Source organism: Pisolithus orientalis, assembly GCF_024613125.1.
Source record: "Pisolithus orientalis strain OTSU chromosome Unknown F5J12scaffold_1, whole genome shotgun sequence".
In the NCBI taxonomy this organism is placed as follows: Eukaryota; Fungi; Basidiomycota; class Agaricomycetes; order Boletales; family Pisolithaceae; genus Pisolithus; species Pisolithus orientalis.
Window position 1 is genome coordinate 1301289 of NW_026260782.1, and position 27772 is coordinate 1329060.

Consider the following 27772-nt stretch of genomic DNA (forward strand, 5'->3'; position numbering starts at 1 on the left):
TAGGGGCTCAAATGCTCCAGGGAACGTTCGGATCTCCAGCTGTCAAGGTATTTCCAGTGCCTGTTGAGACCACATTGCCACTGTGATCCAGTATTACACTGCCCTCTCTGATGGACAACTTGTTTACTTCTTGTTCTGATGACTCATCCTTGACTTGTTTTTATTGCTCACATGTTGTACTATAGTTCCAGTGTCAGGCTCCTCACTGCGCATTGATTGTGCCAGCCAGTATAGCCTTCGTTGCCTCCCTACCTTTATCTTTGACACCAGATGACTCATATTTATTTCAGTGATAGGATTGTTGATTACTGTGGATACACGTCATGACACGCCTGTCATGACTGCTACGGTACTCATACATAGGGGTATATAATCCTATGTACTTCGACCTGTATCTGCAGTTTTTCGATAGCTTGCAACTGAGCTTCATCCCTTTGCTTTATCCTTGTTCTCTCTCCATGCGAACAACCTCAGGGACTCACCAGAAGAACTGAACCTCTGTCAGATCATTGCAATAACTCAGCCATAGGGGTTATGACAAGTTTGGCCCGAAGACTCCCACCTCATGCGCTTCATGCCTATTCCATTTGAAGAAGTCACCACACTCAGGCATAACACACAACATCTAGACAGGCCTGTTCATAATAAGCCATACCCCTGTCACAACATATAGACAAGCCTGTCAACAGTAAGATGTACCACTGTTGAAACATAAAGACAGGCCCATCACTAGTATCATTTAATAGAGTCACAACATAAGGTCAGGCCTGTCGGTAGTATTATGCAACATATGGACAGGCCCTTCAGTAGTATTATTTATATTGTCACAACATATGGGCAGGCCTGGCCCCAGTAGGATGTACCCTGTCAAAACATAAAGATGGGCCCATCACTAATATCATTTAATAGAGTCACAACATATGGATGGGCCCTTCAGTAATATTATTTAGATTGTCACAACATAAAGACAGGCCCATCAGTAATCTCATGTATAGTGTCACAACATATGGACAGGCCCTTCAGTAGTATTATTTATATCATCACAACATATGGGTGGGCCTGGCCCCAGTAGGATGTACCCTGTTGAAACATAAAGATGGGCCCATCACTAATATCATTTAATAGAGTTGCAACATATGGACAGTCCCTTCAGCAGTATTATTTATATTGTCACAACATATGGGCAGGCCCAGCCCCAGTAAGATGTACCCTGTCAAAACATAAAGACAGGCCCATCACTAATATCATTTAATAGAGTCACAATATATGGATGGGCCCTTCAGTATATTATTTATATTGTCACAGCATATGGATGGGCCTGTCAGTAATCTCATGTATAGCATCACAACATATGGATGGGCCCTTCAGTAGTATTATTTATATTGTCACAACATATGGGTGGGCCTGGCCCCAGTAAGATGCACCCTGTCAAAACATAAAGACAGGCCCATCAGTAATGCTGTTTAATAGTGTCACAACATAAGGATGGGCCCTTCAGTAGTATTGTTTCTATTGTCACAACATATGGATGGGCCCATCAGTAATATCATCTAATAGCATCACAACATAAGGACAGGCCCTTCAGTAGTATCATGTATATCATCACAACAAATGGACAGGCCCATCTAGCAAGATGCACCGCTGTCACAACATAAGGACAAGTTTGTGTATGGTATTCTTAGGCAGCAGAAAGGGAGATCCAAGCTATCTACATAAGGACAGGCCCATCCATGGTATTCTCAGGCAGCAGATAAGGGAAAACAAAAACCAGTGTTACAACATAAGATGGGCTGATCTGTCCATTGCAGGATTACAAACCCTTGGCACTGCATAAGACAGGCCAATCTGTCATATCATAGATAGCTCACCACAAATGGACAGGCCTATCCATAATTGGGTTATCCCCCTGTCACAATATAAGATGGGCCCAGGAAGACAAGAAATGAAGAAAGTGGAACCTCTTGCACTATAGAGTATCTGAATTTCCCACTATAAATTGTGTTTCATGTTGGACAATTTGCCTATTTAGTTGGAATCTCAGGTGCTGTCTATGTAGCTGTGAGCCAGGCTCTGCCATTGGAGCAGACAGGAAACATGCAAAACAAATAGCAATGCTATTCCAGAACAACACATCATATTTTTATCTGAGCTTCTGCTTCATATATGCATTCAGGATTATTGACTTGTAGTACCAGTATTGCTGTCATGCCATGGGAATCATTCATAGGCAGGATAAAAAATGCGACATCTGTGTATCTTGTCATCCATCTTTAACCTCTGACTCTTCCACTCTCCAATCACCATCACCACTCTCACTGTCAAACTACTCCATCATCTCGTCATCAGAAACATGACATTGTCATTGTCTTGCAAGCTCTTCAAGAAATTGCCTGAGCTTGATGTTGTGGCCAACTGCATCCTTCAAATTTACTTCAAGGATATCGTGGAAAGCAGCAAGCTGGGAAAGGCAGACAAGATTGTGAAGTGGAGAGGTGCCATCAAGGCAATAAATGATGAACTAGTGCATCATAGCATCATCACATTTTTTTCACTAACTGATGCATTCAGGACACTGTATGCAACCTCATCACTAGGATGGATGAGATTCTGATGACCCTCATTGGCATCAACATGTTCTTAAAGTGGCATGAAGACCTCAGCTCAATCAAGCACCCATGGCCTGAGTGGAAGACTGCCCTATCCCCTTCCAAAACCGATGTCACCAACCACAAGTGGCTCAACATCATCAGGCATCAATATGACTACCACCAGTTGGGCCTCCCTATGCCCCACATTGTGCCAACACCAACACCACCCACTCAAGAGACCAAAATGCCTATGAGCAATGAAGGAAAATGGAAAGTGACTGAGGCAGAGGTGGAGCACATGATAGTGGATAGCTTGCATAGGATGGAGGTGGATGATGAGGGTGAAGATGAGGTGCCAGAGAAGGAGGATGATGAGGAAGAACCAGTGTGAGGCAGGCAGAAGTGCAAAGCTGCTGTGAAAATGACATCCCATTGATCCAGACATTGATCCCACTCTAGGAAGGCAACAGCAGAAACTGACAATGATGAAGACATTCCCACTCAAGGCCAATCAAAATGCAAGCCTTGTCCACCATCAGATGAACTATATGGTTGTGCTGCCATAGCTGCCAGAAGGATGCCTTCCCCTGACCCCCATTCCTGCAACTCATGCCACAGACACAAGGTTCGATGCTACAAGAACCCCAGGAAGTCCTGCTTCCCATGCGATGGTTGCAAAATTCGATGTAGCCATGCCAAAGGCAGGATTGCCACTCCAACTTGATGGAATCCATCACGAGCCAGGGGAAAAAAGTGAGCTCAAAGTCTGTCCCTGACAGTGGAGGCCCAAGAATCCCAAAGTCCAAAGGAATGTCCCCCAAAGCAACATGTTTCGATGGCTTCCAAAGCCATCAACACTGGGGTTGGGCCCTCCAACCAGGGAGAGACAATCCCCAAGGGATCTTCACTCAGTATGTTCACAATTTCATGTATTTATGCTGACTCAAATTTTATTTAGAGATTTGTATTCCTGCATTCAAATGCAGGGATTCCCACCCAATCCCAGCTGCTGTACGAGCAGATTCGATTGTTGAGGCTGGCCCATCCGTTGCGCAGGAGGTAGAGGGATCTACAGCAGCAGGTACATTTAATCAATCTACATTTATGCTAATTATCATGGTTAACCCTTGTATTCAAAGCAGACACCCACCCATTGACAACAGCAGCACCCATCCAACTCGCAACCACTGCAACTCCCAGTGCACCATCACCTGTCTGTGCCCCAATCACTGAGGTGTCACAAACATCCAACACAATCAAAGAGTGAATCAAAGATTTGGAATGTTGACTCTGCAATGCTGAGGCTCACCGCCAATACTATGAGGATCAAATGTATGATTTCCAAATACAACAGGATGAAACCATGCAGATGCTGGACAGGATGGCTCACGAGCTAGAGGCTCTGCATATTCAGGTATATGGACGAGCATTGGGTGACAATCTCATTGATCTCTTAGGGCCTCTGGCAGATGAGACAAGGGTGGATAGGACAGCAGGGTGAATGAGGCCATCTATCATTTTACTCCTCCACAGCACATATGATGTCATTTTGTATTTCCATTTTAATTGACCACTCATGCCACATCGCATATTCAACCTTTATTTAAGAGTAAGAAAAAGACAATAATGGCTAGACAGCCAACAGAATTGCAAAGGATAATCTCATTCTACTAAAACAACTGCTAATGTATCCTGATAGGTGGAAGCTTAGTGAATGCATGGCTTTTTGACATAGAATAGTTAACTTGAAACTTAAAAAATGAGATAGCGGGATGGTCTCATTCTGCTAAAACCAGAGCTGATGGAATCTGATAGACAGAACCTTTGCAAATGAATGGACTGTGCAATATGTGATAGCAACCTGCCATTCAACACAAATGCAATTAATAGTCTGATTTGGCCAACACATCTGAGTCTGCTAATATGGCTGCTGATGAATCCAAATAGATGGACACCTGGTGAATGAGCGGGCTATCCAAACATTTTAGCTGCACCCTCAAAGTCATCTGTGGTTGGCCCCCACATGTCAAATGCCATATGAACAAAATCTGGGTAATCGTGAGTTGCATAGTCATCAGGGTCAGTGCTCATCAGGACATCTTCTAAGCATGTTCGGTGTTGAGAGTTACAAATGTTCAAGCTCAAAGGTTGGAGAGACTTGTGAAGGCAGACTAAGTTATTGACCCAGGTATTGCACCCAGAGGATGGCTGGCTCATGTGCATTGTGACAGTGCTGTGACTCTAGAAGCTGCCTTTACCACAACTTGGACAGCAGAGCATACTCTAGATGGTCAGGCAGGCTGATTCTGTGTTATGTGATTATCACCTCAGTGCAAATCAAGATGTTGTTCGGATCATTATGGAGTGTATTTCTCATATACTACCCAATCACATCCCATTCATGAACATAGTCACTCATGTCCATTTATAACCTCAATCACACACACCTTCATGCTGGATCAACCATGCCCATGGTTGAGCATTGCCTGGGCAGCAAAGGACTGCCTCATAACCCTCGTGATGGCAGGTTCTCTTCCTGCAACAGTCCCTCTAGCAGTGCCAAGGTCAAAGTGGAGACAACTGGTGTCTTAGCTGAGATGTATGGAATATTGGAGTCATCCACTCACACAGTAAGTTCTTTTTTTCCTTTCTAATAACTGCTCATTGATAGGTTTCCAATCTGCAGCATGAATCAAAGAGTCAGCTGAATCACAAGGCACTTCTCCTTCTTGATGTAGCATGTGCACAATGCAAAGTCTTTCATGTGGAACAAGCTCTGGCCACATGCATCACCCACAAATATGAATCAATGGCCAAGTTGTACAAGTACAAGGTGGGCAGCAGCAAGGTGAGAGTCCACAAAAAAGATATGGAGGTTGGCTCATTACATGTAGCAATGAAAAAATGCAGACTGGGGGAGCCTATTTTCAATGTTAGTGTTCTGGCCAGTGAGCTGCAGCCATCTCTCAAGTCTGATGGTATGGTATGCTTGCTCTTTTCTTTTGAGCCACTATTTTACTTATGCCAGATCTTGATAGGCACAGTTATTGAGCATGCTGGTAGTCAAATACTTGCCATTTGTCTAGACTAGTACTATCCATTACTTTCCTGTACTTATCAAAAAATGCTGTATGTTATGTCTGTGTGTTGTTGCCTTCATGCATAGGAACAAAGTTAGATCTACCAAGTTCTCTACTACAGTGGGAACCTAGGTTGCTGTATTAGCTAGGTGTGTCTGTTCCCTTGTATGCTAGGTAGCTATTGGTCTTTGGATTGCTGGTATCACTGGTGTGGCTTACTCAGGTGCTATGAGTTGCTTGGATGCTGGCCACTACTTTGGGCAAGTCTAGTGTAGTCTACTCTGGCACTATGAGTTGCTAGGATGCTTGACATTGCTTTGGACTAATATGGAATTGTGCAAATACTATGGGCAGCTATGAGTTACTAACACATTTTTGTGTTTTGCTGATGTAAGATGTCCCTACGAAGCTTTAGGCTCGCAAGCGTTGGTTAGTGCTGTTGTGAACACTGGTCGCATCTGGGAAGCCGATCTTTGCAGAGACATGCCACAGCATTTTCAAACGCTGAGGAACGGGCTGGCAAAGTCAAGGCAAGTAGAAAAGGGCCTTTGTATAACAGGCAGTTGATACTTTAAAAAGGATGTGCCTTTCCTCGTTGAGGACAAGATCAAAAGCCTTGGGGGTATTTATGGGGCTGCGGAACCGTGATAGGTAAGTATTTTAACTTCAATGCTAAGCCCTTCATGTGGGCGTCAGCAGCCCGAGGTCTCGTTTTCGGAAATGCAATCGCCGGCCAAAATCCGGCATCTGCACGCGGTGTTGCAGAGGCCATCTTAAAAGAATCTCCACAAGGTGTGAAAACGCCTTTCAAGGGAGTGCTTTGCTGTTATGCCCAGTCTTCTGTTTGAAACGTGAACGTCTCTGCTAGCTCGATGTTAGTTCCGGGCCGATAAGAAGCCCCTGAAACACGGCTCAAGTCATTGTATTTGGCATGCGGGTGGCCATGAGTGCATAAGTACAAGCTTTTCTGGGGGGAGAATGGGATCAAACGTAGGCGACGCTCATTTGCCACCCCTTCTTTAAGGTGAAGCCATCCAGGGCCTCTTTTGCCACCGAAGCCAACTCAGCAGACTCGAAAAATACTTGCGCCATCTTGACCTTCGCGCCAGCAGCATTTGGTGTTTGGGCCTGTGTGACATGCGTCGATTGGAATCCACGGTACCTGTTGGAGCATGGTAGCGATACAGCGCCAATGGCGTTTCAAGTATTACGTACTGCTGAAAGAGGACTGAAAGCACGTCGTCAGTGACTTCTTGTGGTAAGTTGGTGCACAATAAGCGTGGAGATGGCTGTTGGATAGGCGCGGGCATGGCAACTGGAAAGACACGTCGTAAGAGTCCTCTCAGACATGTTCTTACGACAGCTACATACCTGGCGCCCGACTCCGTTGTTCCTTATCTTCGTCTTCGTCTATTTCCATCTCCTCCCCTTCACTGTCGTCTTCCGATTTCTCCCTCTTGGATTGGGGTTCGTCGGGCGTAGAATCATCCGTTCGCAGGCGTTTGTCGAGGGAAGAAACAGTGACTTTTCCGATCGTGGAAACTTCTGGACGTGCATGCACAGAGGTTGGAGGTACAAAGTCAGGATCCTCCCTACGCGAAGTTGCGTAGGACTTTGTTTTGGCGTAACTGACGCGCTGAACAATCCATCATGCATCACTGGATATTTGTGCCGCTGTGCTCGGATAAGACTCACCATTGGCTTATCGTAGAACATCATACCTTCGCAAGCCCTCATTGCTGTCGTTGCTGAAGCAAGATCTGTGAATACGAGAAATGCCTGCCCCTTCATTTTAGGTCCTTTGGATGCGATGATGTCGATGACTTTGCCATAGGTGGTGAAAAGCGCATACAGCTGTAAGCGCAACTCCTCTTTCTTGACCTTGTCATTAAGATTATTGATATACAATGTCGTGTTCGGTTGTGAGGTCGAGGACATGGCAAGTGCATGCGTACAGTGGACTGGCCTCCATGGGCCAGTGGGTACTCAACCCCCAATTAGGAAGGTCAGTCGCACGGGCCACCTTTACCACCCCCTGCAAGTTAAAAATGAATTACAGACTGGTGTTGAACCTACACTACACCGTTTGGTTCCGTCAACCTTCTCGACACCAAACCCCGAAACTGACGCGCCCATTCGACCGTCTATCCATTTTATTCGCTCTTGGTCGTGTTTTGACGCCAAAGAACGTGACTGGACAAAACAAGCGCAAAATTACAGCCGAAACGAACACACGGTTGTCCTTCTGTCCATGAAATTTTGACGACTTGATACATATCATTCCAATGAATACCCCGCAGGCCGCAGAATGGCTCCCGTCCTTCCTCGTTCCATTCTTTACGCTCTCGTATCCGACGGAAAAACCTATCTATACCGACTCTTTCCACGACTCCGCGTACTTTAGCACGGGTCTCTTGGACGGATGTCTGATTATATCATACATTGCCATCATGGCGATACTACGTGACTTCACGCGCATCTATGTTTTGGAACCGTTTGCCAGGTGGAAACTCACTCGGGATTGGGAGAGATCTCTACGGCCTACAATCGACGGAACCGGTACACCCAACGGGTCAGCCGCAAACGGATGCACAGTGCATACCGGCAAGGAAGACGCGTCCCCATCCATGTCCAAAAAGCAAGCACGGAAAATGCATAGGAGCGTGCTGAGATTCGCCGAACAGGGTTGGTCAGCCATATACTATTCCATTCAATTTTCGTATGGTCTGGTCAGTATTTTTCGTGTGTCCTCGTCGCGTGTTGTTGACGACTCCCTGGGACATTTAGTATGTGCACTGCCAACTTCCCACCCGCGTCCTGAATCCTACGGCCCTCTGGTTGAATTACCCCCATGCTCCTCTTGCCGGACCCCTTAAGCTGTACTACATAACTCAGACTGCGTTCTATTCGCACCAGATGTTCATTCTCAATGCAGAGGCTCGCAGAAAAGACCACGGGCAAATGATGACGCACCATGTCATCACAGTTTTTCTCTTAGTTGCAAGCTACTTTACTAACTACACCCGTATCGGATGTCTCATTGCCGTTATAATGGATTTCAGTGACATTCTCTTACCTGTGCGTGGCATCCCTTGTTATCACTGAATGAATGTCGACGCTGAATTTCACCCCCAGATCGCCAAAATGTTCCGATACATCGGCTTGTATACCCTATGTGACATAACGTTTGGCTCGTTCCTTGTCTCTTGGCTCATCACTCGGCATGTGCTGTTTGTGATCGCTATCAAGTCAGCATGGTTTGACTCCGTTCGGCTCGTACCAGAGAATTCGTGGGCGCCGGAGCGGGGCGCGTACTTCTCCGAAATTACGAACAATACTTTCGTCAGCTTGCTGGTATTCTTGGAGGTAAAGCTAAATCGCCAATCCTACACGTGACACTTTACTGAATATAACTGGAAGATACTTCAAGTTGTATGGTTCTGGATGATATGTCGGGTGGCATGGCGCGTTTTGACCGGTCAAGGTGCGTCAGACCACCGTAGCGACGAAGAGGAGTGAGTATCTTTTTTTTAAAAATCTTTGGGAACGGATCTGATATCGATACCCCGGCAGCATTGTAGAGGACAAGGGCGATTGATCTGAGCACAGTAGACTATCCATTTAATTTTCAGACCTGGTGGCAGTTACACATTTCACTACATACCATAATTCAGTGCAAATGGACATACCTATGATACCATATTAATGTGGGATGGGGACATGGCAGAGGGGCGTGATTTCCTTTTCTGGCTACCAGTGTAGTCCAGCGTCTGACCGCAGCCTCGTCCCAGCCGGAGATCTCTCACCTTGGCCCTTGCTCTTTGTTCTGACCCACCACATCCACCTGCGAGTCAATATGATGTCTTCCATCATGTCGTACTTTGGGGGGAGGCGAGATAATAAGCAGGCTGCTCGAGATGCAATCGTGGGGTTGAGACAGCAGCTGCAAATGATAGAGAAGAAAGAAGAGTACCTCCAGAAGAAAATCGACGAAGAACTCAAGAAAGCCAAGGCGAATGCGGTATCGAACAAGGCTGGTGCGTTAGCAATTCTTCGTTCTCCTGGTATCCCTGATGCAATCAGGCTGGTCGCACCACAGTCGCAACCCAAGCACTGCGCAGGAAGAAGGCTAGCGAGACCGAGATGGACAGATTAGCTGGACAGCGACTGCAGCTGGAAATGCAAATCAATACGTTGGAATCTGCCAACTTGAACGTAGAGACAATGCAAGCTTTGAAGAAGGCGTCCGACGTGCTCTCCTCTATCCACGGCTATATGTTTGTTTTTGAGTCCTGTGTCGACATGGCAGTATATCTAACGATCTATCCAGGACCATGGACAAGGTTGATTCCACCCTATCAAAGATTACGGAACAGAGGGAGATTGCAAACGAGATTGCAGATGCAATATCAGCTCCAACAGGAATGGAAGGGGCAGACGAGGTAACTATAGCACCCGTTCGCCAAGGTTATCTGACACTCAGTATCTCTTGTAGGAGGAGCTCAAGACGGAACTCGAGCAACTCGAGCAGGAGCACTTGGACGAACGTCTAGCTGGCGCAGAACATGTCCCGGCGCATGTCCCAACCGGCGCACGGAGAGTGGAAGAACGTAAGCTCAGTTCATGCTGTTTTCTTGTGTGATGTATTCATACAACCGTAGGTCCTCGCCCTGCAATAGAAGACGACGAGGATGCGCAGCTCAAGGAGTTGCAGGCTGCACTTGCCATGTAATACCGGGACGATGCTTGGCCGTTATTGATGTATGGCTTTCTGTTACGACTCATTGTTCACATCCCAATCAATTTACGTGTATATCCTGCTTCCTCCATCTTAATTGCACTGCACACTTTGTGCCATTTGCTGACTTGTAGGGATGTTGTGAAATCGATAATGTACAGGATAAGCAGTATTAAATTATGCAACGATGATGTTCAGTACTGTACTGTGGTGGTGCCGGTGAACTTGGGTGGGAGCGGGACGTGAATGCAAGTTTGAGAACGGCGCAAAGCTTCGTAATGAATGATGGAGACAACATCCTAACAGTATCAATGGTGGTTGTGAATTACCAGAGTTCCGAAGTGAATGGACTATGAAGAGAATCCTCGAAGGCCCAACACGCTGCGAACGTCAGAAGTGAAGCGCAGGGAGTCGAGGATCGGTAACAGGTCAAGCAAGGCTTCGTCGGATGGATCATGGGTCCAGCCTTCTATGGGTATGCCGTTTGCTGTGGAAAAGATGTCAACGATGAAGATAAAAAGGGACCAAACGAGGAAAACAGTACCCTCATTCACACGATAGCTTATGGGCGAGTTATCGATGAGGCAAATGCGGGCAAGGTCTTGCTCTACGATTGATAGATCCTTGGTGTAGGATCCGTTTGGAAGGAGGGTGCAGGACTGTAGGCGAACGCTTAGGAAAGAATAAAGAGGAAAAGAAGGAAAGACGTACCTCACGAAAGAATCTACGGGTAAGAATGCCGCGCCCAGCGTCTAACCAGTCAATGACGGGATCGGCATATTCTTCCATGGAAGCTGTGAAGACGACCAACGTATACCATCCGGACACCTAAGGAGACGTGGCTGTCAAGGACTGTCCAGAGACGTTCGCGATAATGATTACCTTGCGTAGGAAATAATCTACAAAAGGTCTCTTATAGACATGATACAAAGTGTGACGACCGCCCAGGATAACTTCGACTGTATGACCTTTATTACGTCTTCCGAGAGCGAGAAGACCGAGAGGTCCGGATGAATGGGACAGAGGCTTTGAGGTGGAGTGAATGAGGGTTTCGTCGAGGTCAAGGACCAGCGTCTTCGGGAAATGAAAGGGGGTTTTGTGTGCATTTGTGGGGGTAGGAACACGAGAAGTTGTGTCTGCAGGGGGAGAAGGGAGGGACGGTTGTTGGGCAAGACATTCGGGGGTAGGAGGAGGGGTAGGGAGTGGTTGTACAGCTGATCTTGCAAGTCTATGAGGTGGGTCGCTGGGGGTATCTGGAGCGGGAGGGCGGGGAATGGATGGCAATGCAGAAGGAGTGGCATCGAAGTGGGATTCGTAGTCTGGATGGAGAGCATTTTCTCGCATGGAGACGTTGGGGACATTTCCGGCCTTGGGCTCGATTTCTGCGGGAAACCAGGAGATCCAGGTGGCACAGAGGGTGTTCCATACGAATACGAAGACGCGAAGGAGGGAGACACGCCTCCATGCGCTTCTAAATCTGAGCCTTAACTTTGGCTTTGGTGGAATGATGCGATCGACCGGGGCGCCTGACGGAGATGAGGGCTGTGACGGTGATTGGGGCGACGGAGGAAAGAAGGCAGAGGGAATGGAATACGAGCGTTTAGGACGAGAGGACGAAGGGCCTTCTGGCGGGGATGGGGATGGGGATGGGGAGAAGGACTTGTCTGACCACGTCTTTGTACGTTTGAGCGAGCTGGAATCAGAGCTGCGTCGTCTGTGCCAGTGGAATGGCGGACACTCGCTGGCTGGGGTGGACGGGGGAGTGCGGGGCGAGCTCGAAAGTAGGACATCGAACTTGCGGGAGACGTACGCGAGCGAGTTCATCGGACAGGACAGTTGGTGGACGACAGCGAACCCGTCACTGCGACTGCTTGCTCGTCGTCACTAATAGCTGCACTCTTCCAACACACAACACGTGTCTTTATATCGGCCCCATATACATCTCATAATTCATCCTGTCATATCGGAAGCCATTCATACACATATTGCCTGTCATGTAGTATAAATATTATATGTATTGGTGGCCAGTGAAATATCGCCGTATACATATGATGCCAACCTAGTACACAGTCACCCTCCGTGACACGTGACAAGAACTAGCATTCAAGCTGCCAATTATCAGCTCAGTCTGGTCGGACAGATTTCATTGCCGTACACTTCTAACCTCCACTTTACAATGGACAAGCAGATTCAGCAGCTTGTGGAGATGGTAACTCCAACTCCGTCCACCTGATAACAGCGCCACTCACCCCAAGTCCTGTTAGGGTGCAACCGTGCCCCAGGCCTGTGCAGCACTGCACAAGTACAAGGATGTCATGCAGGCCGCTGAGCGTATCTTCGATGGAGAGTTTGCTCACGTGCACGATGAGGGCGAGGGTGTGCGTATGCAGCCCGACACGTCCTCCATCCTTACCCCATCGCGCACCCCTCACGCATCCGTAAGGGGTCATGCATATACCTGTTCCCTCATCATGTTTAATTTAGTTTTCGTTAGACTCCGGAGGACGTGGTGCAAGACCATGACATGATGGATGACGATATCGAAGATGACGGTAGATACTCCGACATGTGGGCGTGTCCGACGTTGGCTGACATTCGTTCGTTTAGTCGAGGATTATGTGGACTACGAGTCAGACTTTGAAATCCAGCCAATGGCAAGAGAAGTGGACCCGTATGCAGGCAAGTGTGTGTGTTAAACCCGCCTCCTATTTTCTTCATCGTCCAGTAGGAATATTCTTTTCGAAGGATCGTCGCGAAGATGTCATCGAAGTCGAGGAGGAAGCGGAATTCGTCAGCTTACCAGAATCCAAAGAACCCATCAAACTCATGACGCAAGGCGAATGGATGAAAGGTTGTCCCGAAGGCAATGAGCAATCCTTCCTTTTCGCTCTGTATGACTATCTGTGCAGTGGTAGCTGCCCCTGTCCGCAACGTTGCGGGTTCAAGGTTCCCAGGAAGAAATATGACTTTTTCTCACTATTTGTGAGTCTTACATGGCCATCGTAATTGATTTCCCCCTCTGATACAGCGTTCAGCCCGAGTTTCCGTCATATATCGAACATCTACAGGCAATTATCAAGCAGTCGTGTCCAACCTGTAAAATCGAATTCTGTTTTGCATGTGGCGAAATGGTGAACTCTGCCAACAATCATCCATCTGCATCCAGCGGTAATGCCAGCCTCTTTCATTGTTCGAACATGCAAGGGGTTATACTTGGCGTTGGACTTGCAATGCTTGAAGCCACTTTCGCCGAACAAAGGCAGCAGCCCATTGGTAATGGTAACCAGGGACCTCAAAGATCGAAATCTAACAAGAAACGGAAGCTCCATGCACACTCGACCCCAACTGGTGATGACGAAGAGAGCGACAGTTACTACACCCCATTCCCCATGGGACGGAAGGCGAAAGGAGGCACTGGTTATGCCGGAGATCAGCGCGAGGACGTGAGTATGACGACCTCGCCCCCTCCCGTAGCTCTGACGATAAGCAGACCTCGGGTCAACTCGAGGCTCAGGCTCAGCAGCGTGTAAAGGATGAGAAAATTGGCTTTATGCTATCTCAAATACGTGTCTACCTCCCATCCCTTCGCAGACATGGAGGCGCTCTTACCAGCGACTACATGGTCCATCCTACAGCCCTGGCTCACCTTCGAAGACGCTTCAACTACTTGTGCTCAACTCTCCTACGAAATGATTCTTTGACGGACATGTCTGAGCGCTCGGTTCTCTACTTCAAATTATTCGAGTGGCTGGAGGTAACCCGCAGGTTTGCTAGAAATGTCCATCTCACTATTGTTTCCTACATTCCAGACTATCTCAAATCACGAAGCACTGGCCAGTATGATGGCAATGCCCATTATGGTTATTTCATCTGTCAAGTCTGTAGCGCCGAAGAAGGCTGTTCATAGCAAGGCGATCATCCGCGAACGCGCAATTATCTATGAAGGTAGTGCTGGTCCTCGCGAGCTACTCGAAGCCATCGTCATTCAAGCGCGAGCTGCTATCAAGGGCTTGGAAGGAATGAAGTCTTCTGATCCCGAACAGGAGATGACCGAAGAACAGAAGCGGATGACGGCGAAAGGCAAGGGTAAGGCAAAAGAATCCTCACCACCACCGAACGACGAAAACGAAAAGTTACTGGCCTTCTGTAATCGGATCCTTGCTACTGCGAGTGCCATTGACCGCTCCCTCAGGGAAACCAAGGGTGACGCTTTCGTCGACCGTCTACACGCATCCCTCCCTAAAATCTTGACGTCGTCGACATTTGACCATATTTCTGTGAGAACTGGGGAGACAGAGGAAGAAAGAAAGAAAGGATATCTCGATTGGGCAATGCAAGTGCGCTTCGAGTACTGTGATCTTACTGTTGCCTCTCCAGCCACCGATCCCAACCCGTCCGTTCCTCATTATAAATTTTATTTCAACAACGAAGCTCGGATGATAGCAAATTCAGACTTCCCGAAGCGGTCTCTGGCCATCGCGAAGGAGGTACGTGTACTCCGCTGCTCTATCGCGAGCCACGGCTGTGATGTTCCACAGTTGGCCGTCCTCACTACAAACCTTCCTGTGTCATGGGATTCTTCGGTATTTCTGAAAGTGGACGAGAACCGAGTGGATATCATAAAAGCGTTGATCATCGGCCCAGAAGGAACACCGTAAGTTTGGTTCGGCATCCTGACCTCGCTACTGACGCTCTTGATCAGGTATCAGGACGGATGGTACGTGTGCTCGGTAATGTTATGGAGGCTTGACTGAGCTACCGCAGTTTCTTGTTTGACATATTCCTCGGGCCAACCTACAACCACACACCTCCGAGCGTGAAATACATGACGGTAACATGGCCCATTTTGGATTGCATACTGAGCTGACCTTTGTGAGAAGACCAATGGCGGGAGATATCGTTTCAATCCCAATCTGTATGCTGTAAGTTGCGTAAGGCTCTGTCTGTTGGCAGTCACCTGTAGTCCTCGCAGGATGGCAAAGTTTGTCTGTCTCTCCTAGGAACGTGGTCTGGTCCAGGTTGGATCTCTGGTCGATCTACATTGTTACAGGTCGGACGACAACGAGCGAAGTAAATCAGTCATCTCACGATATCCGTACCCAGGTCCTCGTTTCCATTCAATCTATGATCTTGTGCGATGAGCCGTACCTCAACGAACCAGGATGGGCAAACGCAGGCGGGACGCCACAATCCAAAGCCTGTAAGCTAATCGGATTGCTGTCTTTCGCTTCCTCTACTAACTTGGGCAGATTCAGCGAATGTCCGGCGCATGGTCGTTAAGACTGCAGTAAGATCCCTCCGAGTCCCCCCGAGCCTAGCTAAACCCCAAAGTAGATGCTTGGGAATTTGAAGACCCCTCCGGAACCGTTTAGCGATGTGATTCGCACACATTACCGACTGAAGGCGGATGTTATCATCACCCAGTTAGATAGATGGCTTGCCCTAGATGACGGACGACAAACCACTGGTGACAGTGCACAGACCTCGGGAAGATGTGATGCTACCTCAAGTTCCAATGGATTTAAGAAGGATGTAGAGGAGATGCAGAGTTTACTCCGGCAACTGAAAGACGGTACATTTCAGTACTGAACGGTTGACCAGTATGCATTACCGAAACGCAGAACCAATATCAAATGACATTTCATGCATTTACAACTTGGACGTAGCTAGTAAATCATTCGTTTAGTATCCTACAGCTGAATTCTGCGTGGGGCATTTGTCACATCCTTTACCGGTATTTGTGGAGTTGGACCTCAAGCTTCAACATGTGATAAACTTTGTCCATGCAGTTTTTACGGTGCATGCCTCCTTCCTTGACGCAGAATTTGTCGTGTACCACTAACCACAGTGCAGTATGAGCGATTCCGCGATTCACGCTCTTGCCGGAGCCGTAGGCGGGGTAGTGGCCATGACGGCGACGTAGTAAGCACCTCGATTATTGCTGCATATTTTACTAGAATCTGGCATGTTAGCCCCCTCGTGGTCCTGTCCACCCGTGCAGCGGTTGAAACGAAGAACCACTCCAAGGTCAGGTGGTGTAGCAAGTGAGCCGATGTCAGTCGACAGGCTAACACAGATTCATTGCAGACGGTCGTGGAATCAGTCCTAGACATCGTCAAGCGGGAAGGCCCGCGGGCCTTTTACAGTGGTCTGAGCTCAAGTTTGGTTGGGATAGCAGTTACTAACGGGTATGTTCACCTCCTATTGGCACAGACTGATGCGACGAGACCGCTAGCGTATACTACTACTTCTATGAGCGCTCGCGAGGTATAATACTGAATTCGCGGGAGGGAACCAAGGCGTTGAGTACCTTGGAGTCTATTCTGGCTGGTCTTATAGCAGGTGCTTTGGGGTATTTCTCAACAATGCGTTGCGCTGAGCACCCGATGCATGAGCAGGGTCTGCGACAACTATCATCAGCAATCCAATATGGGTTATCCAGACTTCGCAAGTAGTCCACAAGTCGGAATCCGACTCTCGGGAGGTAGAGAGCGTGCCGAAGACACTTGGGGTGTTGGAAACTATCAACCAGATACTTGCCAAGGATGGTATTGGAGGTTTCTGGCGGGGAATTGGTCCAGCCCTCGTCTTGGTCACCAACCCGGTCATTCAGTACACCGTCTTCGAACAGCTGAAGAATATCCTCATCGGGAGCCGCACGGCGAAGCTGCGCACACGCGGATCCAAGGGTGCCGCCGTGCTTCGTGACTGGGATTACTTTCTCCTAGGAGCGTTGTCAAAGTTGGGTGCGTTTGTGTCGAATGTATAGATCGTTGCGTACAGGATCTCACGCGCCGACAGTTGCGACTGCATTGACGTATCCCTATATGTGGGTCGTCGAGTACTTAACGTATTACTGTCTCTCTGATGTCCCTCTCTTTCTAGAGTCGTCAAAAGCCGGCTTCAGGTCGGCCAGAGCCAAGCATCGCAGTACAAGTCTTCTCTGCACGGCCTTACATTGATTTTGAAAGAAGAAGGCATACAAGGCTTGTATAAAGGTATCGGGAGCAAACTCCTCCAGAGCGTACTTACTGCTGCTATGTTATTTGCTGGACAAAGAAGGATATACGAACTTACAAAGCAGGTAAGTTCGCGTGCTTGGACAGATGTGCAGAGCTTTGTTTCGAGGACATTGACCCTTGGCAGGCAGTCGCATCGGCTTCCGGGCCAGCTGCATTGAAGTAGTAGTTGTTGGCCGTTGTGTAAATAAGAATTGCAGAGTAACCACTGACCACGGTTGTGCTTACATTGGACGGAACATTAGAATCCGCTCTGAACAAATTACCTTACTAATCACGTCTTCCCATTCCCTTCACCTCATCCCTCTCCATGCCTCAGCCCCCCCGCCTAAATGCTGTCGCTTTGATTTCACCCCAAAACCATCCAATACTCATCCGTACGTTCCAAAAAGGAGACGAATTGAAGTACCATTATGTCGCGCATACGAGCTTGGATGTCATTGAAGAGCGCAGTTAGCATCCACTCTTTTATCGCATATGAGTATTCGCGGTTGTGTTGAATGACACCCCTAGCCAGCGGAAAGACGAAACCGACAGAATGCTATCTAGGGCTTCTCTATGTTATGGACGACGTTGCAGCTTACGGTTACATCACCCCATTGAAAGTGAAAATTGTCATCGCCCTTGCACTCACAGATTCTGTTGTGCGAGATGCTGATGTCGTTATGGTCGGTGGCGTCTGAATATCGTGGATACTGGTAGGATGATCTTGATCGTTTGCCAACAGATCTTTAAAGCCCTGCACATGGCATTCTACGAAGCAGTCTCGAATCCATTTCTGAAATTGGATGGCGTTTCCGAGTCTACAGCTGACTATTCACCATACCAAGCCGTCGGAAGCGTGAAATGGAAGCGACTACGGCAGGCAGTGGATGAAATTCACAGAGCGTTATGTGCCTATGCGCCGTAGATGTTTTTGTGCAAGTGCAGTGATCCAGTAAAACAGGTTCGCGAGCTCACCGTGGTTTGCAGGCTTCGGCCGTACCCACTTTCTGCGGTCTGCTGCTTGTCCTTAAAAAGGGCCCTACCGAACCAAAAGAAATGTTTCCTTCTAATGACTCAGGTGTATTAAGCTCTCTATGCCTGAGACAGATACGGGGAGCACATGACTATGGTCGTTTGTCAATGCCTCATACCATTTCAAGATTTGTAAACTACTCGATGCCTAACATTGTTTTCATTAATTGGTTGATGCTTTCGTCCGCCTCCCTCGCCATCGCACGGGTGATACCGTCTTCGTCTGCGGAAGAGGCATAGCCGAGGGTGGCTTTTGCCCTCCTAAGAAAAGATATTGAAGGTAATTCGGCCAGCGACTCTTCATACATCGCTTGTGTGACAGTCCGCATGAGTAAAGTTAAGAAGTGCAATGCAGATCGTCGGAGCGATGGGAGCTTGGGATCAACGGCAGTAGGCGTGGAGTCGATTTCGGGGTCAGGTCTCAGAGTTTCGTTAGCTTCCATTGATTCCTTAGTGTGTCCGACGTTGTCGTTAGCAGAAGGGACTCCCGACGGGACCACCATCTCAACTTGAAGAAGATCAATCATAGCAGCTGATAACTGACTGGTGTACCCAGCTACTGCCGCGAAACTTGTCTTGACACATTGAGTAAGCAACGCGACGGCAGAAGCACGAAGCACAACCGGAGCTTGGCGAGCACGGAAGACTGAGACCAACCGTGGCATGATCACGTCAACTGCCCATGGAGGAGTGGTCACACTGATGATATAACAAGAAATGGCTCAGCACGCACCGTGCATGCCTAGTGTATCTCCACATCGCCTGATGACTTGCCCCAGTGCCTCGCCAACGCGAACCCTTGTGTCTACTTCTTGTTTCGTTAAATAGCCGCCATGAACTGAAGTCAAGTTATGTGTGTAAGTCTCAAGCAGACTGTTGAGAACTCCCTTCCCAAAAGTGTCAACCATTCCGACAAGACCCTGCACAGCATTGAGAAAGATATATGAATCATCTTCTTGCACGGCTTGCATGAATATAGACAAAATAGCAGGCACCAGAGCCTCTCCCGCGGAGGCGACGTCAGATGAAGAGCGACTGTATTGCGCCACCAGCTGCCGTAGAAGGAGTAGCCCATGAGCACGGACGGGTAAGATAGGATCTTGCAGTAACTTGAGGGCTTTCTGATAAACCTCTTGCGAGCTCTCCCCTTTCGCTTGTGGCTGATTCCACACCGCGGACGCAGATGCCAATCTGGCTGTCATCACCATCCTGGCCTCCCGCACTGCACCTCTTATTGATGGAGATGAACTGCTGGCATATGGGTCCAGCAATGCGAATACATCACCGAGGATTGGAGTATCGCGTGCTGATAAATTTGGGTTTGCTGGAAATACACCTCAGTCTCTTCAAACCTCTGAGGGACGATCCTGGACGTTACGTTCACGCACCTTCGAGAGTGGCAAGCAGCAAGTTAATCGCGATTTCTGGCATGTCTTCATCCGGATTACTATCTATTCCCTCAGGTCCTTCGTCGTCGCTGTCGCTATCTCCAGGAATACTAGGTTCGTCTTCTGGAATAATTCTCAGATCTGCAAGTCCTAGACTTTGTCCGGAATTAGACTGCAATTTCGTGGAAGAAGGCTCCAGTGCATGTTTGACAAATTGTAAAACATATTCCGGTTTCTTGAGGATGCTCTGAGGGGACGAATCTCCTGCTAATTGTTCCTGCATCTGCATGATTATTTGGAGGTACAATAGCACCCTAATGCACATGGACGTGGTCAGGCAAGGTGGGTAGCTCCATTTTACTACCTACCTCATAGGGTTGCTTTCTCTATCAGACTTTGCAGATCGGTACTCCTCCAATAGCCGGACAAAGAGTTCGCAACTTATATCTGAACGATTGAGAGACTTGATGTACCGTACAAAATGTGTGGGATTGGGATAAAGATCGAAGGCATCGTCATATACATCGTACTCCTTTCCTCGCAAACGTTCTGGGCTTAGCAAAGCAAGTTTTTCCATTTGAGATCTATGTAGTCACGTCAGCTTCCGCCGAAAAGTGGAGAGGGAAGACACTGGCTCTGTTACTGTGCACACCACCTCACCGGTGTCATCAGTCCACCAACTTACGCGTTGGCCATGCAAAACCAACCATAACTGTTCAATACCCTCCTGACACTCCACCACTCTTCCCCAGGTGGTCAGTAATACCTTGACCAAGTCCCTGACTACCGGATCCGATGTCCTGGTCTTGTCGAGGTAATACAGAAGGGCATAGAGGTAGGGTGATATTGGGGACAAGATCAACGCTATGAAGACAGGGGAAGGATCTGAATTAAGGAGGAGAGTACGTATGGTTAACAGGGCTTGACTCGGTCTTAAGCTTCCATCCGAGGTTGCCGTACTATGCGGGGATTGTAATGCTGCCGTTCCTTGGGGGATGGAGGGTCTCAGTGGATGATGAAGAATTGGCAGCATCTGCGCAGTAACATATTTTTTATGAGGGAATTCGGGATCCAACATTCGGGCGATGGAAAACGAAGCAGCTCGCTTATACGTTGCAGGAACGTCCTCCGATAGAATCCGTAGAATTCCAGGGATAACAGTCGCGAAGTATGCCTGTGAAACGGTGTTAAGATATGAAGAGAAGGGGGAATCGAATCTAACCTCTGGTGCCATGCCTGCCGGTATGGACTTTAGAATTCGACCAACATGTTCATATTTCTCCAAGGAAGGTTCTTCGGGTGCATCCCCTTCTCCGAAGACCACCGTAAGAAGGGCGTTCACACCTCGCTCACGCAATAGACTTTTGCTCAGTAGATTCGAGCATATTCTGCGGACGTGAGCGGGTGGTGGTTCTCCGGATAGTATTGCACCGAGATCAGCAACTACCTGGGATAAAGAAACACTTTAACAATTTGATCAGGAACAATGCTGTAGCCTCTGATCACATATCTCACGCACGACTCGAGCAGACGCAGCACAACTGGCCGTAAATCATCTATAGCAAGAGCGTCTGTAGACGAAAGCGATTTTGGGAGCCATCCTAAGGTAATTGATGCCCTCGTAAAGTCTACAAAGTGCCGATCCAATATCGCGGTAGTGATTGGTGTATGCGGGAGGCGACCGCGCGGCCCACAAGGCAGAAGGATTGCAGCCAAACGCAATAATAACGAGGACAGCGAGTGGTAGTCTTCGGGAGTCCCGAGTTCGACAACCCTGGTTCCAACCTGTCGAGAGTGATTACTGGGCAAAGCATGCGATACTCGAGCGAGAAGTGGGTCGATACTCCAGCGAAAAACTATGGATAGTAATGTTCTCAGCTGCGTAAGATCGCGAGAACCGATGACAGGTGCATCATCGTCTTGCATATCATGGGCTCCGGGAGCTGCGGCCGCGGAAGTAGAAACGTTTGCGTCCAGTAAGCGGTTGACTTGTTCTACGGTTTCGAGGGCGCATTGCGCAGTTTCGAGGCGAAGACCTTCGACGGTGTCTCCCACCGAGAACGGCCTGTCTTTGCTTAGCGAGGCGTAAAAGTTGTCTAGCCTGGTATTCAGAACACTTTTGAGATTGCGGTCTTGACCAGCCTCTGAGTCCAGGAGATGGGAGGCAGCCCGAAGTATGTCAGAGACTTGGCGTTGTCTGGTGGACATGGTCATGGTCAGGCTTGTATTTGGTAGTACATGCTTGGTCACGAGATCCGATCCTTCTATGACTTATCAGCAAATTTATTCACTAACTTAGCGATCTGCTCCTTCATCCCTTCGTCTGATAAGTGTGATCACCGACGATGAGCAAGCTAAACGCAGGAGCTTTTGAATTCGTGCCCGGTCGCCCATTCAGCATTACTCAACAGAATGTAGGCCAGAATTCTCCTCAACCCCCTGCTCCAATCGAGCGTCCCCCTCAAACAGAGGCACCCGCTCCACCACCAACAATCACTCTCAATATCGGTGCACCGAAGCCCCCCGCCAGTGCTCCGGCTCCTCCCCCAGCTCCCGCTTCTTCCGTTTCTATTCCCTCGACCACTGCTGCAGTTGTTGCCGCCCCTGCACACTCGGTCTCGGCCTCAGGAAATTCATCCCCCGCTCCTCCACCTTCAAACAAAGTCTTCACAACCGCAAAATCGAAAACCGATACCACTTCCATCGCTCGCGAAGTCCAAGCTGTTGCCGACCAGGAGATACTCAAGGATCTGTATGGTGACAGTGAGTTAAACCTGCTGCGTTTTTCGAGACGCCATGATAGGAAATTTCGTTCAGTCAAGGAACATCTCAATATAGTCTTTGTGGGACACGTGGATGCCGGAAAAAGTACCCTAGGAGGAAACCTCCTTTATATCACTGGTGTCGTGGATAAACGGACCATGGAAAAGTATGAACGCGAAGCCAAGGATGCTGGAAGAGAAACTTGGTACCTCAGTTGGGCCCTTGACTCCACCCCACAGGAGCGCAGCAAGGGTAAGACCGTCGAGGTTGGTCGCGCTTACTTCGAAACTAGCAGCCGCCGCTACACCGTCCTTGACGCTCCCGGTCACAAAACTTATGTTCCATCCATGATATCTGGTGCTGCTCAAGCAGACGTCGCGCTCCTTGTCATTTCGGCACGCAGGGGCGAATTTGAGACAGGATTCGAGAAAGGCGGCCAAACACGGGAGCACGTTATGCTGGTCAAGACGGTTGGGGTATCCAAGATTATCGCAGTTATCAACAAAATGGACGATCCGACCGTAGAGTGGGATCAAGCACGTTTCAACGAAATCAAGGAAAAGATTTCCCCGTTCATCAGGGCCGCTGGCTTTAACCTAAAGACAGACGTTACATTCATACCTGTTTCTGCCTTCACTGGCTTAAACCTGAAGGATCGCGTCCCAAAGTCTACGTGCCCCTGGTGGAGGTCAGTTTTGCACATTCCCGTAGATCTCGAAGTTCCTCATGCACATCCAGTGGCCCTTCTCTTTTGGAACACTTGGACCATATGCCGATGGTCGACCGCAAAATGAACGGACCCCTCATGATGCCGGTATCAGAAAAGTACAAGGATATGGGTACAATTGTAGTTGGCAAGATCGAGTCTGGACATATGCGTAAAGGGGATAACCTCCTACTCATGCCCAACAGGGACTCCGTCGAGGTCTCTGCCATCTACAACGAACTTGAGGCGGAGATCCCTTCTGCAATATGTGGAGATAATGTTCGGGTCCGTTTGCGTGGCGTGGAAGACGAGGACATTAGCCCAGGTTTTGTACTGACCAGCCCGAAGAATCCTGTGCATGCTGTGCGGCAGTTCGAAGCCCAACTAGCCATTTTAGAACACAAAAATATCATCTGCGCCGGATACTCTGCCGTTATGCACGTCCATACGCTAGGAGAAGAGGTCACACTCTCCGTGCGTCCTATCTGTGTGAAAATAGCAATTCATATCGCATTGATATTTTTTTAACTAGGCCCTTCTCCATTACTTTGACAAAGCAACTGGGCGCAAATCAAGGAAACCACCCCAGTTTGCGAAGAAAGGCAAGCTTATGAGCTTTTCCTTACTTCCTCAGTAACATATGTTAAGGACAAAAAATCGTTGCGCTTATCGAGACTGCGCTCCCCGTGTGTGTGGAAAGATTTGTTGATCATCCTCAACTAGGACGGTTTACCTTGCGGGATGAAGGTATGTCTACATCGGTGATCGTGAATGACGTGATGTTGAAAATTCTATACCCAGGGCGAACAGTTGCGATAGGAAAAGTGAACTTTCTTGGGCATGCGAGCGCTTAGGGTTTCTGATTACATCCACCAGATCACAAAGCTAGTTGACGATCGCATCGACGACATCACGGAAGGCGTCTCCAATGTTATGGTCGCGCCATCCGACCCTTCAGTTTGAAGCAGATTTACGGATGGTTAACATACAGATAGCTCAATAGTACGTCAAATACGCCCTGTAAGAACAGCGACCATTTATGTTAGATGTGACTACGACCATGGTCCACCGAATGAGTCACAAGTAAGACTCTGTACGTGTCGAGCACAACATCCAGTACACTCTTGAATGATCTGAAGCACCAGCTCTACATAGTACGTTAATGTAGTTCTCGAAGTCCAGATCAACTAGCAAGCAAGTCTGTTTGAAACTCCGACAAAGAAGTCTGGCACCAGCAGGGGTCTCTGATACTCCTACCAGTAACCGTAGCTATGGCATTGAGGCTCAAGCGAGCTAGCAGTTCACCGTCGCCGTTCTCTTGGGAGTCACTTTCGCCCCCAAGGCCATCTACACCCCTCTCGGATACGCAGATCGCAGAACTGTCATCTCCACCAACGTCATGGCTTTCTGCGCGTGACATGAAAATCTTCGGTGCTGAACCACTCAGACTAGACATCGGGGTGGTTCGGTGTAGTGAATGTGAAAAGCCGGTGTTACGCAGTGCCATATCTGATCATACTGGTGAGTGTGCCGTGGGTCTTTGTAGTTCTCAGTCTGAACAACCCCTCAACAAGTCAACTGCAGCGACATTAAATCGGGGAAGAAGTGGGTAAAGAGTAAGAGCGCAGATGGCGAAGGTACGGTTATTTTCTACCAGCAGACGTTTCACACGACCATTACGGGTGGCAGTGGAATTAAAGAAGGGCAAGAAGCGTGCAGCTGACGGTGACGAGGTTGACGATCCCTCTGAACCCAGCAAGAAGAAGGCAAAGGTGACGAAGGGAAGGACGAAGGGACCTGTCGATTACGACAAGCAATGTGGTGTCATAAATGATAAAGGTCTTCCTTGCTCCCGTTCGCTTACGTGCAAAGCGCACTCCATGGGTGCGAAACGCGCTGTTCAGGGACGATCAAAACCGTACGACGAACTTCACCTCGAATGGAATCGCGCTAACAATCCTAATTGGGTGGAGCCCGTAAAGAAGGAAACAAAGGCGGAGAAAAAGGAGAAGAGAGAAAAGGAAAAGGCTGAGAAGAAGAGAATGGCTATGGAGGCTGCTATTGCATCTGGTTTGGATCCTAAAAGCGCAGGCACAAAGAAAACAATGAAGAAACCCGCGGTTTCAACTGCATCTTACCGGTTGGAGGGCGATGATGGCACAGAGAATTACGATGATATTGACTCTGAAGCAGAGGTTGATGCTCTAGTGAAAGCCGTCCAAGCTGCCCAGACAAGAGGTATCATTGGGATTCCCCTGGCAGTTCCAACGTCGGAGAGCTTGTGGTTTGTTGCTAGACGAGAACGGCTACGAAATTGTCGCAATCACCTGGCGAACGCACTTGGTCGCAACGGAATGGCTAGTGGAGTGTCAGTAAATGGCATGGCTATTCTCTAGGGTACACTTCTTTGTTATCAAGACCCTTGTCAATGTATTTTAGCATCAATGTGTTGTAGGTAGGTACTTAGTAGTAGTATATACTTGTCCAGGCGTTCGATACTCACCCAATTCAGTTTCCCGTGGCGGTGCCGTTAGCTGTACTTCACTATCACTAGCCGGCATACTAGTCACTATTGCAAGGCATTGAAGATATGGTACACATACGGATCAACGAAAAGACAGCAAATCCTAATCCCTACGTCAACTTCGTTTCCGTACTACCGGTGGGCGATGCGACGACGGAGGATCAGGCTCGTCAGATCTTGCAAGCACTCGCGGCGCAGGTGAAGCCCATAATGAAGGAACATGGATTTACAGTGAACAGTCTCGAAGAGGCGCGCATGGAACATTCGAGGTTCAACTTCAGTGACTGATGCTTGCAAAACAGTACGAATTCAACCACGTCTTTAGCGGGAGAAACTGGAATAACGGTGAAACCATCGGTAAGTTCGCATGTGGCAATGGCGTCGACGCGTCGTCTGTGCTTATGATTTTTGACTCTGGGAGAACTTGTTCTTCGAGGGGCGAATGGTTCATTCCTACCGGTCCACTGGTTAATGAGTACCCTATGCCACGAGGTATCACTTCCTCCGGCCCGCTAGACAAAGCTTTGCTTTCTAACCATATCTAATCGCAAGTAGCTTGCTCACATCAAGGTTCGTCGGAACTCAGAGTGTAGTACCTATGAAACTCTAACTCTTCGCTGATACATTGATAGCATATGAATCATGGTCCTGCATTCCAGAATCTTTGGCGGTGGCTGCGTCAGGAGGTCCGGGACCTCCAGAATCGGGGATATTTCGGGGACGGTGGGCCGTAATTGACATAGTGTCTCCCGAGTCTCATTTGAACGCAGGATATTGGTCGGCTGGAAGAAGATTGGCGGACTCTGCTGAAGTTGCCGGGCAAGGTATTCAAGCGGGAAATCTACCGGAGTATATGGTGAGGAGTTGCCTCTGCTGTACTACCGCATGTTTTAACACTACATTAGTGCGGTGGTGCCCACTCCAGAGTCCGTCCAGTGCGAGGTTACCGATCGGTCGCGGTCGCTGGTCCTTCTCTCCACACAGGTGCACAAACAACCAGGAAACGCAAGACGGGATCTCGAGTCACAAGTTCGAGTGCGTTCCCGTCTACCGGGAAAGTACTGAACGATGACCTTGCCCACGAGATGAAGGCCGTCGGAACTGGTTTCCGAAAGCAAGCCGCAAGGTACCGTAGTCGAGTTTTAGCTGCTTTCTCTCCTGAATATCGAACTTCAGTAAACGTGCGCGAGAGGAACGAGCTTTGGCTGCCGAAAAGCGAGTGCGTTCTCTTCGAGGTATGTGTTTGCTTGTAGCAAAATACGTGTATTTATTTCGTCAAAAAGCACCTGCTGCCTCAATATTGCCGCCCACAGTGAAGAGAGCTTCTGAGTTTGAGGAAGAGGAGATTCCCGCTGAGACAGACGAGGACCGGCGTCGGACCCTGTTGGAATCGGCAGACCAGCAAGAGCTGGACTCGTTGAAAGCGACCAACTATGATTTTTCAGATGGTTTCCTGCTGCCGCGTGATACGTCAGAAGATCGGCGCGCTTGCCAAACTCACACCATTGGCCCCAGCACTGCGAGCGACGACCGGACGCATTCGTCTTTCGAACATGGCAATAGGAAGAAACGGTCGTTAAATGACGTTCCTTCACCCTTGTCTCATAAGAAGCAGAGAACACTGAACGCTGAGAGCCCAAATTTTCCTCCCACTACAAAGAGGCCAGAGGACGATCCTTGGAATTGTCTGGTGTGCACGCTGTAAGTTACGCTGCGAAATCATGTGTGTTGTACGATGAACCGACAGTTGCTTGCATTTGGAAAGAACAAATGAGCCGGGTCACTTGGCCTGTTCAACCTGCGCAACACCCCGGGGTGACTCTGAATGGATTAGGGGAAAGCAATAAATGATGGAAGTATATACGTGTTTAGCCTGTGGATACTTTGGATCATGACGACGGGAATGAGTAGTTCCATGAGATGCAGGTCACGTGTCAACCACTGCCCGC

The 27772-nt window shown here is 48.6% G+C and overlaps 12 protein-coding genes across 12 annotated transcripts; 9 read left to right on the top strand and 3 right to left on the bottom strand.

Moving 5' to 3' along the window:
• Positions 1 to 5053: 5053 nt before the first annotated feature.
• F5J12DRAFT_778798 (uncharacterized protein) lies at positions 5054 to 5674 on the top strand (the record flags this gene model as incomplete). Its single annotated transcript, XM_051742336.1, has 3 exons — positions 5054 to 5218; positions 5260 to 5436; positions 5627 to 5674. 3 exons carry the CDS (start codon positions 5054 to 5056, stop codon positions 5672 to 5674), a joined length of 390 nt encoding a protein of 129 aa, XP_051605779.1.
• An 879-nt stretch (positions 5675 to 6553) lies between these two features.
• On the bottom strand, positions 6554 to 7612 carry F5J12DRAFT_792602 (uncharacterized protein). Its single transcript, XM_051743941.1, has 4 exons — positions 7364 to 7612; positions 7040 to 7304; positions 6884 to 6983; positions 6554 to 6830 (listed from the first exon to the last, which is right to left on the bottom strand). Exons 1-4 carry the CDS (start codon positions 7604 to 7606, stop codon positions 6653 to 6655), a joined length of 786 nt encoding a protein of 261 aa, XP_051605780.1. The 5' UTR covers positions 7607 to 7612; the 3' UTR covers positions 6554 to 6652.
• Positions 7613 to 7953: 341 nt separating this feature from the next.
• F5J12DRAFT_887130 (TLC domain-containing protein) lies at positions 7954 to 9266 on the top strand (the record flags this gene model as incomplete). The annotated part of the gene is made up of 5 exons (XM_051747179.1): positions 7954 to 8397; positions 8456 to 8746; positions 8804 to 9034; positions 9089 to 9183; positions 9242 to 9266. The coding sequence occupies 5 exons, from the start codon at positions 7954 to 7956 to the stop codon at positions 9264 to 9266; spliced, it is 1086 nt and encodes a 361-aa protein (XP_051605781.1).
• A 258-nt stretch (positions 9267 to 9524) lies between these two features.
• On the top strand, positions 9525 to 10400 carry F5J12DRAFT_711707 (Snf7-domain-containing protein; the record flags this gene model as incomplete). Its single annotated transcript, XM_051740724.1, has 5 exons — positions 9525 to 9705; positions 9768 to 9945; positions 9999 to 10110; positions 10164 to 10278; positions 10330 to 10400. 5 exons carry the CDS (start codon positions 9525 to 9527, stop codon positions 10398 to 10400), a joined length of 657 nt encoding a protein of 218 aa, XP_051605782.1.
• Positions 10401 to 10756: 356 nt separating this feature from the next.
• F5J12DRAFT_710452 (NIF-domain-containing protein) lies at positions 10757 to 12230 on the bottom strand (the record flags this gene model as incomplete). The annotated part of the gene is made up of 4 exons (XM_051740648.1): positions 10757 to 10893; positions 10951 to 11065; positions 11118 to 11234; positions 11289 to 12230. The coding sequence occupies 4 exons, from the start codon at positions 12228 to 12230 to the stop codon at positions 10757 to 10759; spliced, it is 1311 nt and encodes a 436-aa protein (XP_051605783.1).
• Positions 12231 to 12491: 261 nt separating this feature from the next.
• On the top strand, positions 12492 to 16114 carry F5J12DRAFT_792618 (ubiquitin conjugating enzyme family protein). The gene is made up of 16 exons (XM_051743942.1): positions 12492 to 12615; positions 12671 to 12844; positions 12901 to 12958; positions 13014 to 13085; positions 13135 to 13388; positions 13442 to 13849; positions 13897 to 14160; positions 14216 to 14893; positions 14945 to 15060; positions 15109 to 15123; positions 15171 to 15237; positions 15287 to 15328; positions 15379 to 15456; positions 15510 to 15606; positions 15656 to 15693; positions 15741 to 16114. The coding sequence occupies exons 1-16, from the start codon at positions 12583 to 12585 to the stop codon at positions 15993 to 15995; spliced, it is 2649 nt and encodes an 882-aa protein (XP_051605784.1). The 5' UTR covers positions 12492 to 12582; the 3' UTR covers positions 15996 to 16114.
• A 23-nt stretch (positions 16115 to 16137) lies between these two features.
• On the top strand, positions 16138 to 17654 carry F5J12DRAFT_21290 (mitochondrial carrier domain-containing protein). Its single transcript, XM_051738439.1, has 8 exons — positions 16138 to 16328; positions 16379 to 16433; positions 16494 to 16594; positions 16642 to 16748; positions 16805 to 17152; positions 17208 to 17235; positions 17292 to 17490; positions 17553 to 17654. Exons 1-8 carry the CDS (start codon positions 16261 to 16263, stop codon positions 17589 to 17591), a joined length of 945 nt encoding a protein of 314 aa, XP_051605785.1. The 5' UTR covers positions 16138 to 16260; the 3' UTR covers positions 17592 to 17654.
• Position 17655: 1 nt separating this feature from the next.
• On the top strand, positions 17656 to 18483 carry F5J12DRAFT_21416 (Sedlin). The gene is made up of 4 exons (XM_051738445.1): positions 17656 to 17877; positions 17939 to 18093; positions 18153 to 18345; positions 18398 to 18483. The coding sequence occupies exons 1-3, from the start codon at positions 17736 to 17738 to the stop codon at positions 18333 to 18335; spliced, it is 480 nt and encodes a 159-aa protein (XP_051605786.1). The 5' UTR covers positions 17656 to 17735; the 3' UTR covers positions 18336 to 18345; positions 18398 to 18483.
• Positions 18484 to 18579: 96 nt separating this feature from the next.
• F5J12DRAFT_909233 (uncharacterized protein) lies at positions 18580 to 22072 on the bottom strand (the record flags this gene model as incomplete). The annotated part of the gene is made up of 7 exons (XM_051749005.1): positions 21350 to 22072; positions 21053 to 21293; positions 20466 to 21004; positions 20199 to 20414; positions 19831 to 20144; positions 19176 to 19766; positions 18580 to 19118 (listed from the first exon to the last, which is right to left on the bottom strand). The coding sequence occupies exons 1-7, from the start codon at positions 22042 to 22044 to the stop codon at positions 18580 to 18582; spliced, it is 3135 nt and encodes a 1044-aa protein (XP_051605787.1). The 5' UTR covers positions 22045 to 22072.
• An 8-nt stretch (positions 22073 to 22080) lies between these two features.
• On the top strand, positions 22081 to 24496 carry F5J12DRAFT_792682 (P-loop containing nucleoside triphosphate hydrolase protein). The gene is made up of 7 exons (XM_051743943.1): positions 22081 to 22593; positions 22648 to 23281; positions 23332 to 23773; positions 23832 to 23901; positions 23948 to 24046; positions 24101 to 24123; positions 24176 to 24496. The coding sequence occupies exons 1-7, from the start codon at positions 22176 to 22178 to the stop codon at positions 24260 to 24262; spliced, it is 1773 nt and encodes a 590-aa protein (XP_051605788.1). The 5' UTR covers positions 22081 to 22175; the 3' UTR covers positions 24263 to 24496.
• On the top strand, positions 24497 to 25831 carry F5J12DRAFT_792685 (SCA7-domain-containing protein). The gene is made up of 3 exons (XM_051743944.1): positions 24497 to 24820; positions 24874 to 24936; positions 24989 to 25831. The coding sequence occupies exons 1-3, from the start codon at positions 24571 to 24573 to the stop codon at positions 25693 to 25695; spliced, it is 1020 nt and encodes a 339-aa protein (XP_051605789.1). The 5' UTR covers positions 24497 to 24570; the 3' UTR covers positions 25696 to 25831.
• Positions 25830 to 27768, top strand: F5J12DRAFT_21432 (WLM domain-containing protein). The gene is made up of 9 exons (XM_051738447.1): positions 25830 to 26072; positions 26126 to 26180; positions 26245 to 26315; positions 26379 to 26393; positions 26456 to 26546; positions 26594 to 26679; positions 26729 to 26949; positions 27000 to 27058; positions 27107 to 27768. Exons 1-9 carry the CDS (start codon positions 25890 to 25892, stop codon positions 27526 to 27528), a joined length of 1203 nt encoding a protein of 400 aa, XP_051605790.1. The 5' UTR covers positions 25830 to 25889; the 3' UTR covers positions 27529 to 27768.
• Positions 27769 to 27772: the final 4 nt, after the last annotated feature.

Coding starts and splice junctions, on each gene's coding strand:
- F5J12DRAFT_792602 (XM_051743941.1), bottom strand. CDS start 7,606: ATGTCCTCGACCTCACAACCGAACACGACATTGTATATCAATAATCTT. Junction 6,984..7,039: donor ACAACGGAGTCGGGCGCCAG/GTATGTAGCTGT, acceptor GTGTCTTTCCAG/TTGCCATGCCCGCGCCTATC. Junction 6,831..6,883: donor CTTTCAGTCCTCTTTCAGCA/GTACGTAATACT, acceptor ATGCTCCAACAG/GTACCGTGGATTCCAATCGA.
- F5J12DRAFT_792618 (XM_051743942.1), top strand. CDS start 12,583: ATGGACAAGCAGATTCAGCAGCTTGTGGAGATG. Junction 14,161..14,215: donor AATTATTCGAGTGGCTGGAG/GTAACCCGCAGG, acceptor CCTACATTCCAG/ACTATCTCAAATCACGAAGC. Junction 15,238..15,286: donor CGAGCGTGAAATACATGACG/GTAACATGGCCC, acceptor CTTTGTGAGAAG/ACCAATGGCGGGAGATATCG.
- F5J12DRAFT_21290 (XM_051738439.1), top strand. CDS start 16,261: ATGAGCGATTCCGCGATTCACGCTCTTGCCGGAGCCGTAGGCGGGGTA. Junction 16,329..16,378: donor GTGGCCATGACGGCGACGTA/GTAAGCACCTCG, acceptor CTGGCATGTTAG/CCCCCTCGTGGTCCTGTCCA. Junction 16,434..16,493: donor AAACGAAGAACCACTCCAAG/GTCAGGTGGTGT, acceptor GATTCATTGCAG/ACGGTCGTGGAATCAGTCCT.
- F5J12DRAFT_21416 (XM_051738445.1), top strand. CDS start 17,736: ATGCCTCAGCCCCCCCGCCTAAATGCTGTCGCTTTGATTTCACCCCAA. Junction 17,878..17,938: donor GGATGTCATTGAAGAGCGCA/GTTAGCATCCAC, acceptor TGACACCCCTAG/CCAGCGGAAAGACGAAACCG. Junction 18,094..18,152: donor GAGATGCTGATGTCGTTATG/GTCGGTGGCGTC, acceptor GTTTGCCAACAG/ATCTTTAAAGCCCTGCACAT.
- F5J12DRAFT_792682 (XM_051743943.1), top strand. CDS start 22,176: ATGAGCAAGCTAAACGCAGGAGCTTTTGAATTCGTGCCCGGTCGCCCA. Junction 22,594..22,647: donor CAAGGATCTGTATGGTGACA/GTGAGTTAAACC, acceptor AATTTCGTTCAG/TCAAGGAACATCTCAATATA. Junction 24,124..24,175: donor GAACAGTTGCGATAGGAAAA/GTGAACTTTCTT, acceptor TACATCCACCAG/ATCACAAAGCTAGTTGACGA.
- F5J12DRAFT_792685 (XM_051743944.1), top strand. CDS start 24,571: ATGGCATTGAGGCTCAAGCGAGCTAGCAGTTCACCGTCGCCGTTCTCT. Junction 24,821..24,873: donor TGCCATATCTGATCATACTG/GTGAGTGTGCCG, acceptor CCCCTCAACAAG/TCAACTGCAGCGACATTAAA. Junction 24,937..24,988: donor TAAGAGCGCAGATGGCGAAG/GTACGGTTATTT, acceptor TACGGGTGGCAG/TGGAATTAAAGAAGGGCAAG.
- F5J12DRAFT_21432 (XM_051738447.1), top strand. CDS start 25,890: ATGGTACACATACGGATCAACGAAAAGACAGCAAATCCTAATCCCTAC. Junction 26,073..26,125: donor CAGTGAACAGTCTCGAAGAG/GCGCGCATGGAA, acceptor CTTGCAAAACAG/TACGAATTCAACCACGTCTT. Junction 26,181..26,244: donor GAATAACGGTGAAACCATCG/GTAAGTTCGCAT, acceptor TGACTCTGGGAG/AACTTGTTCTTCGAGGGGCG.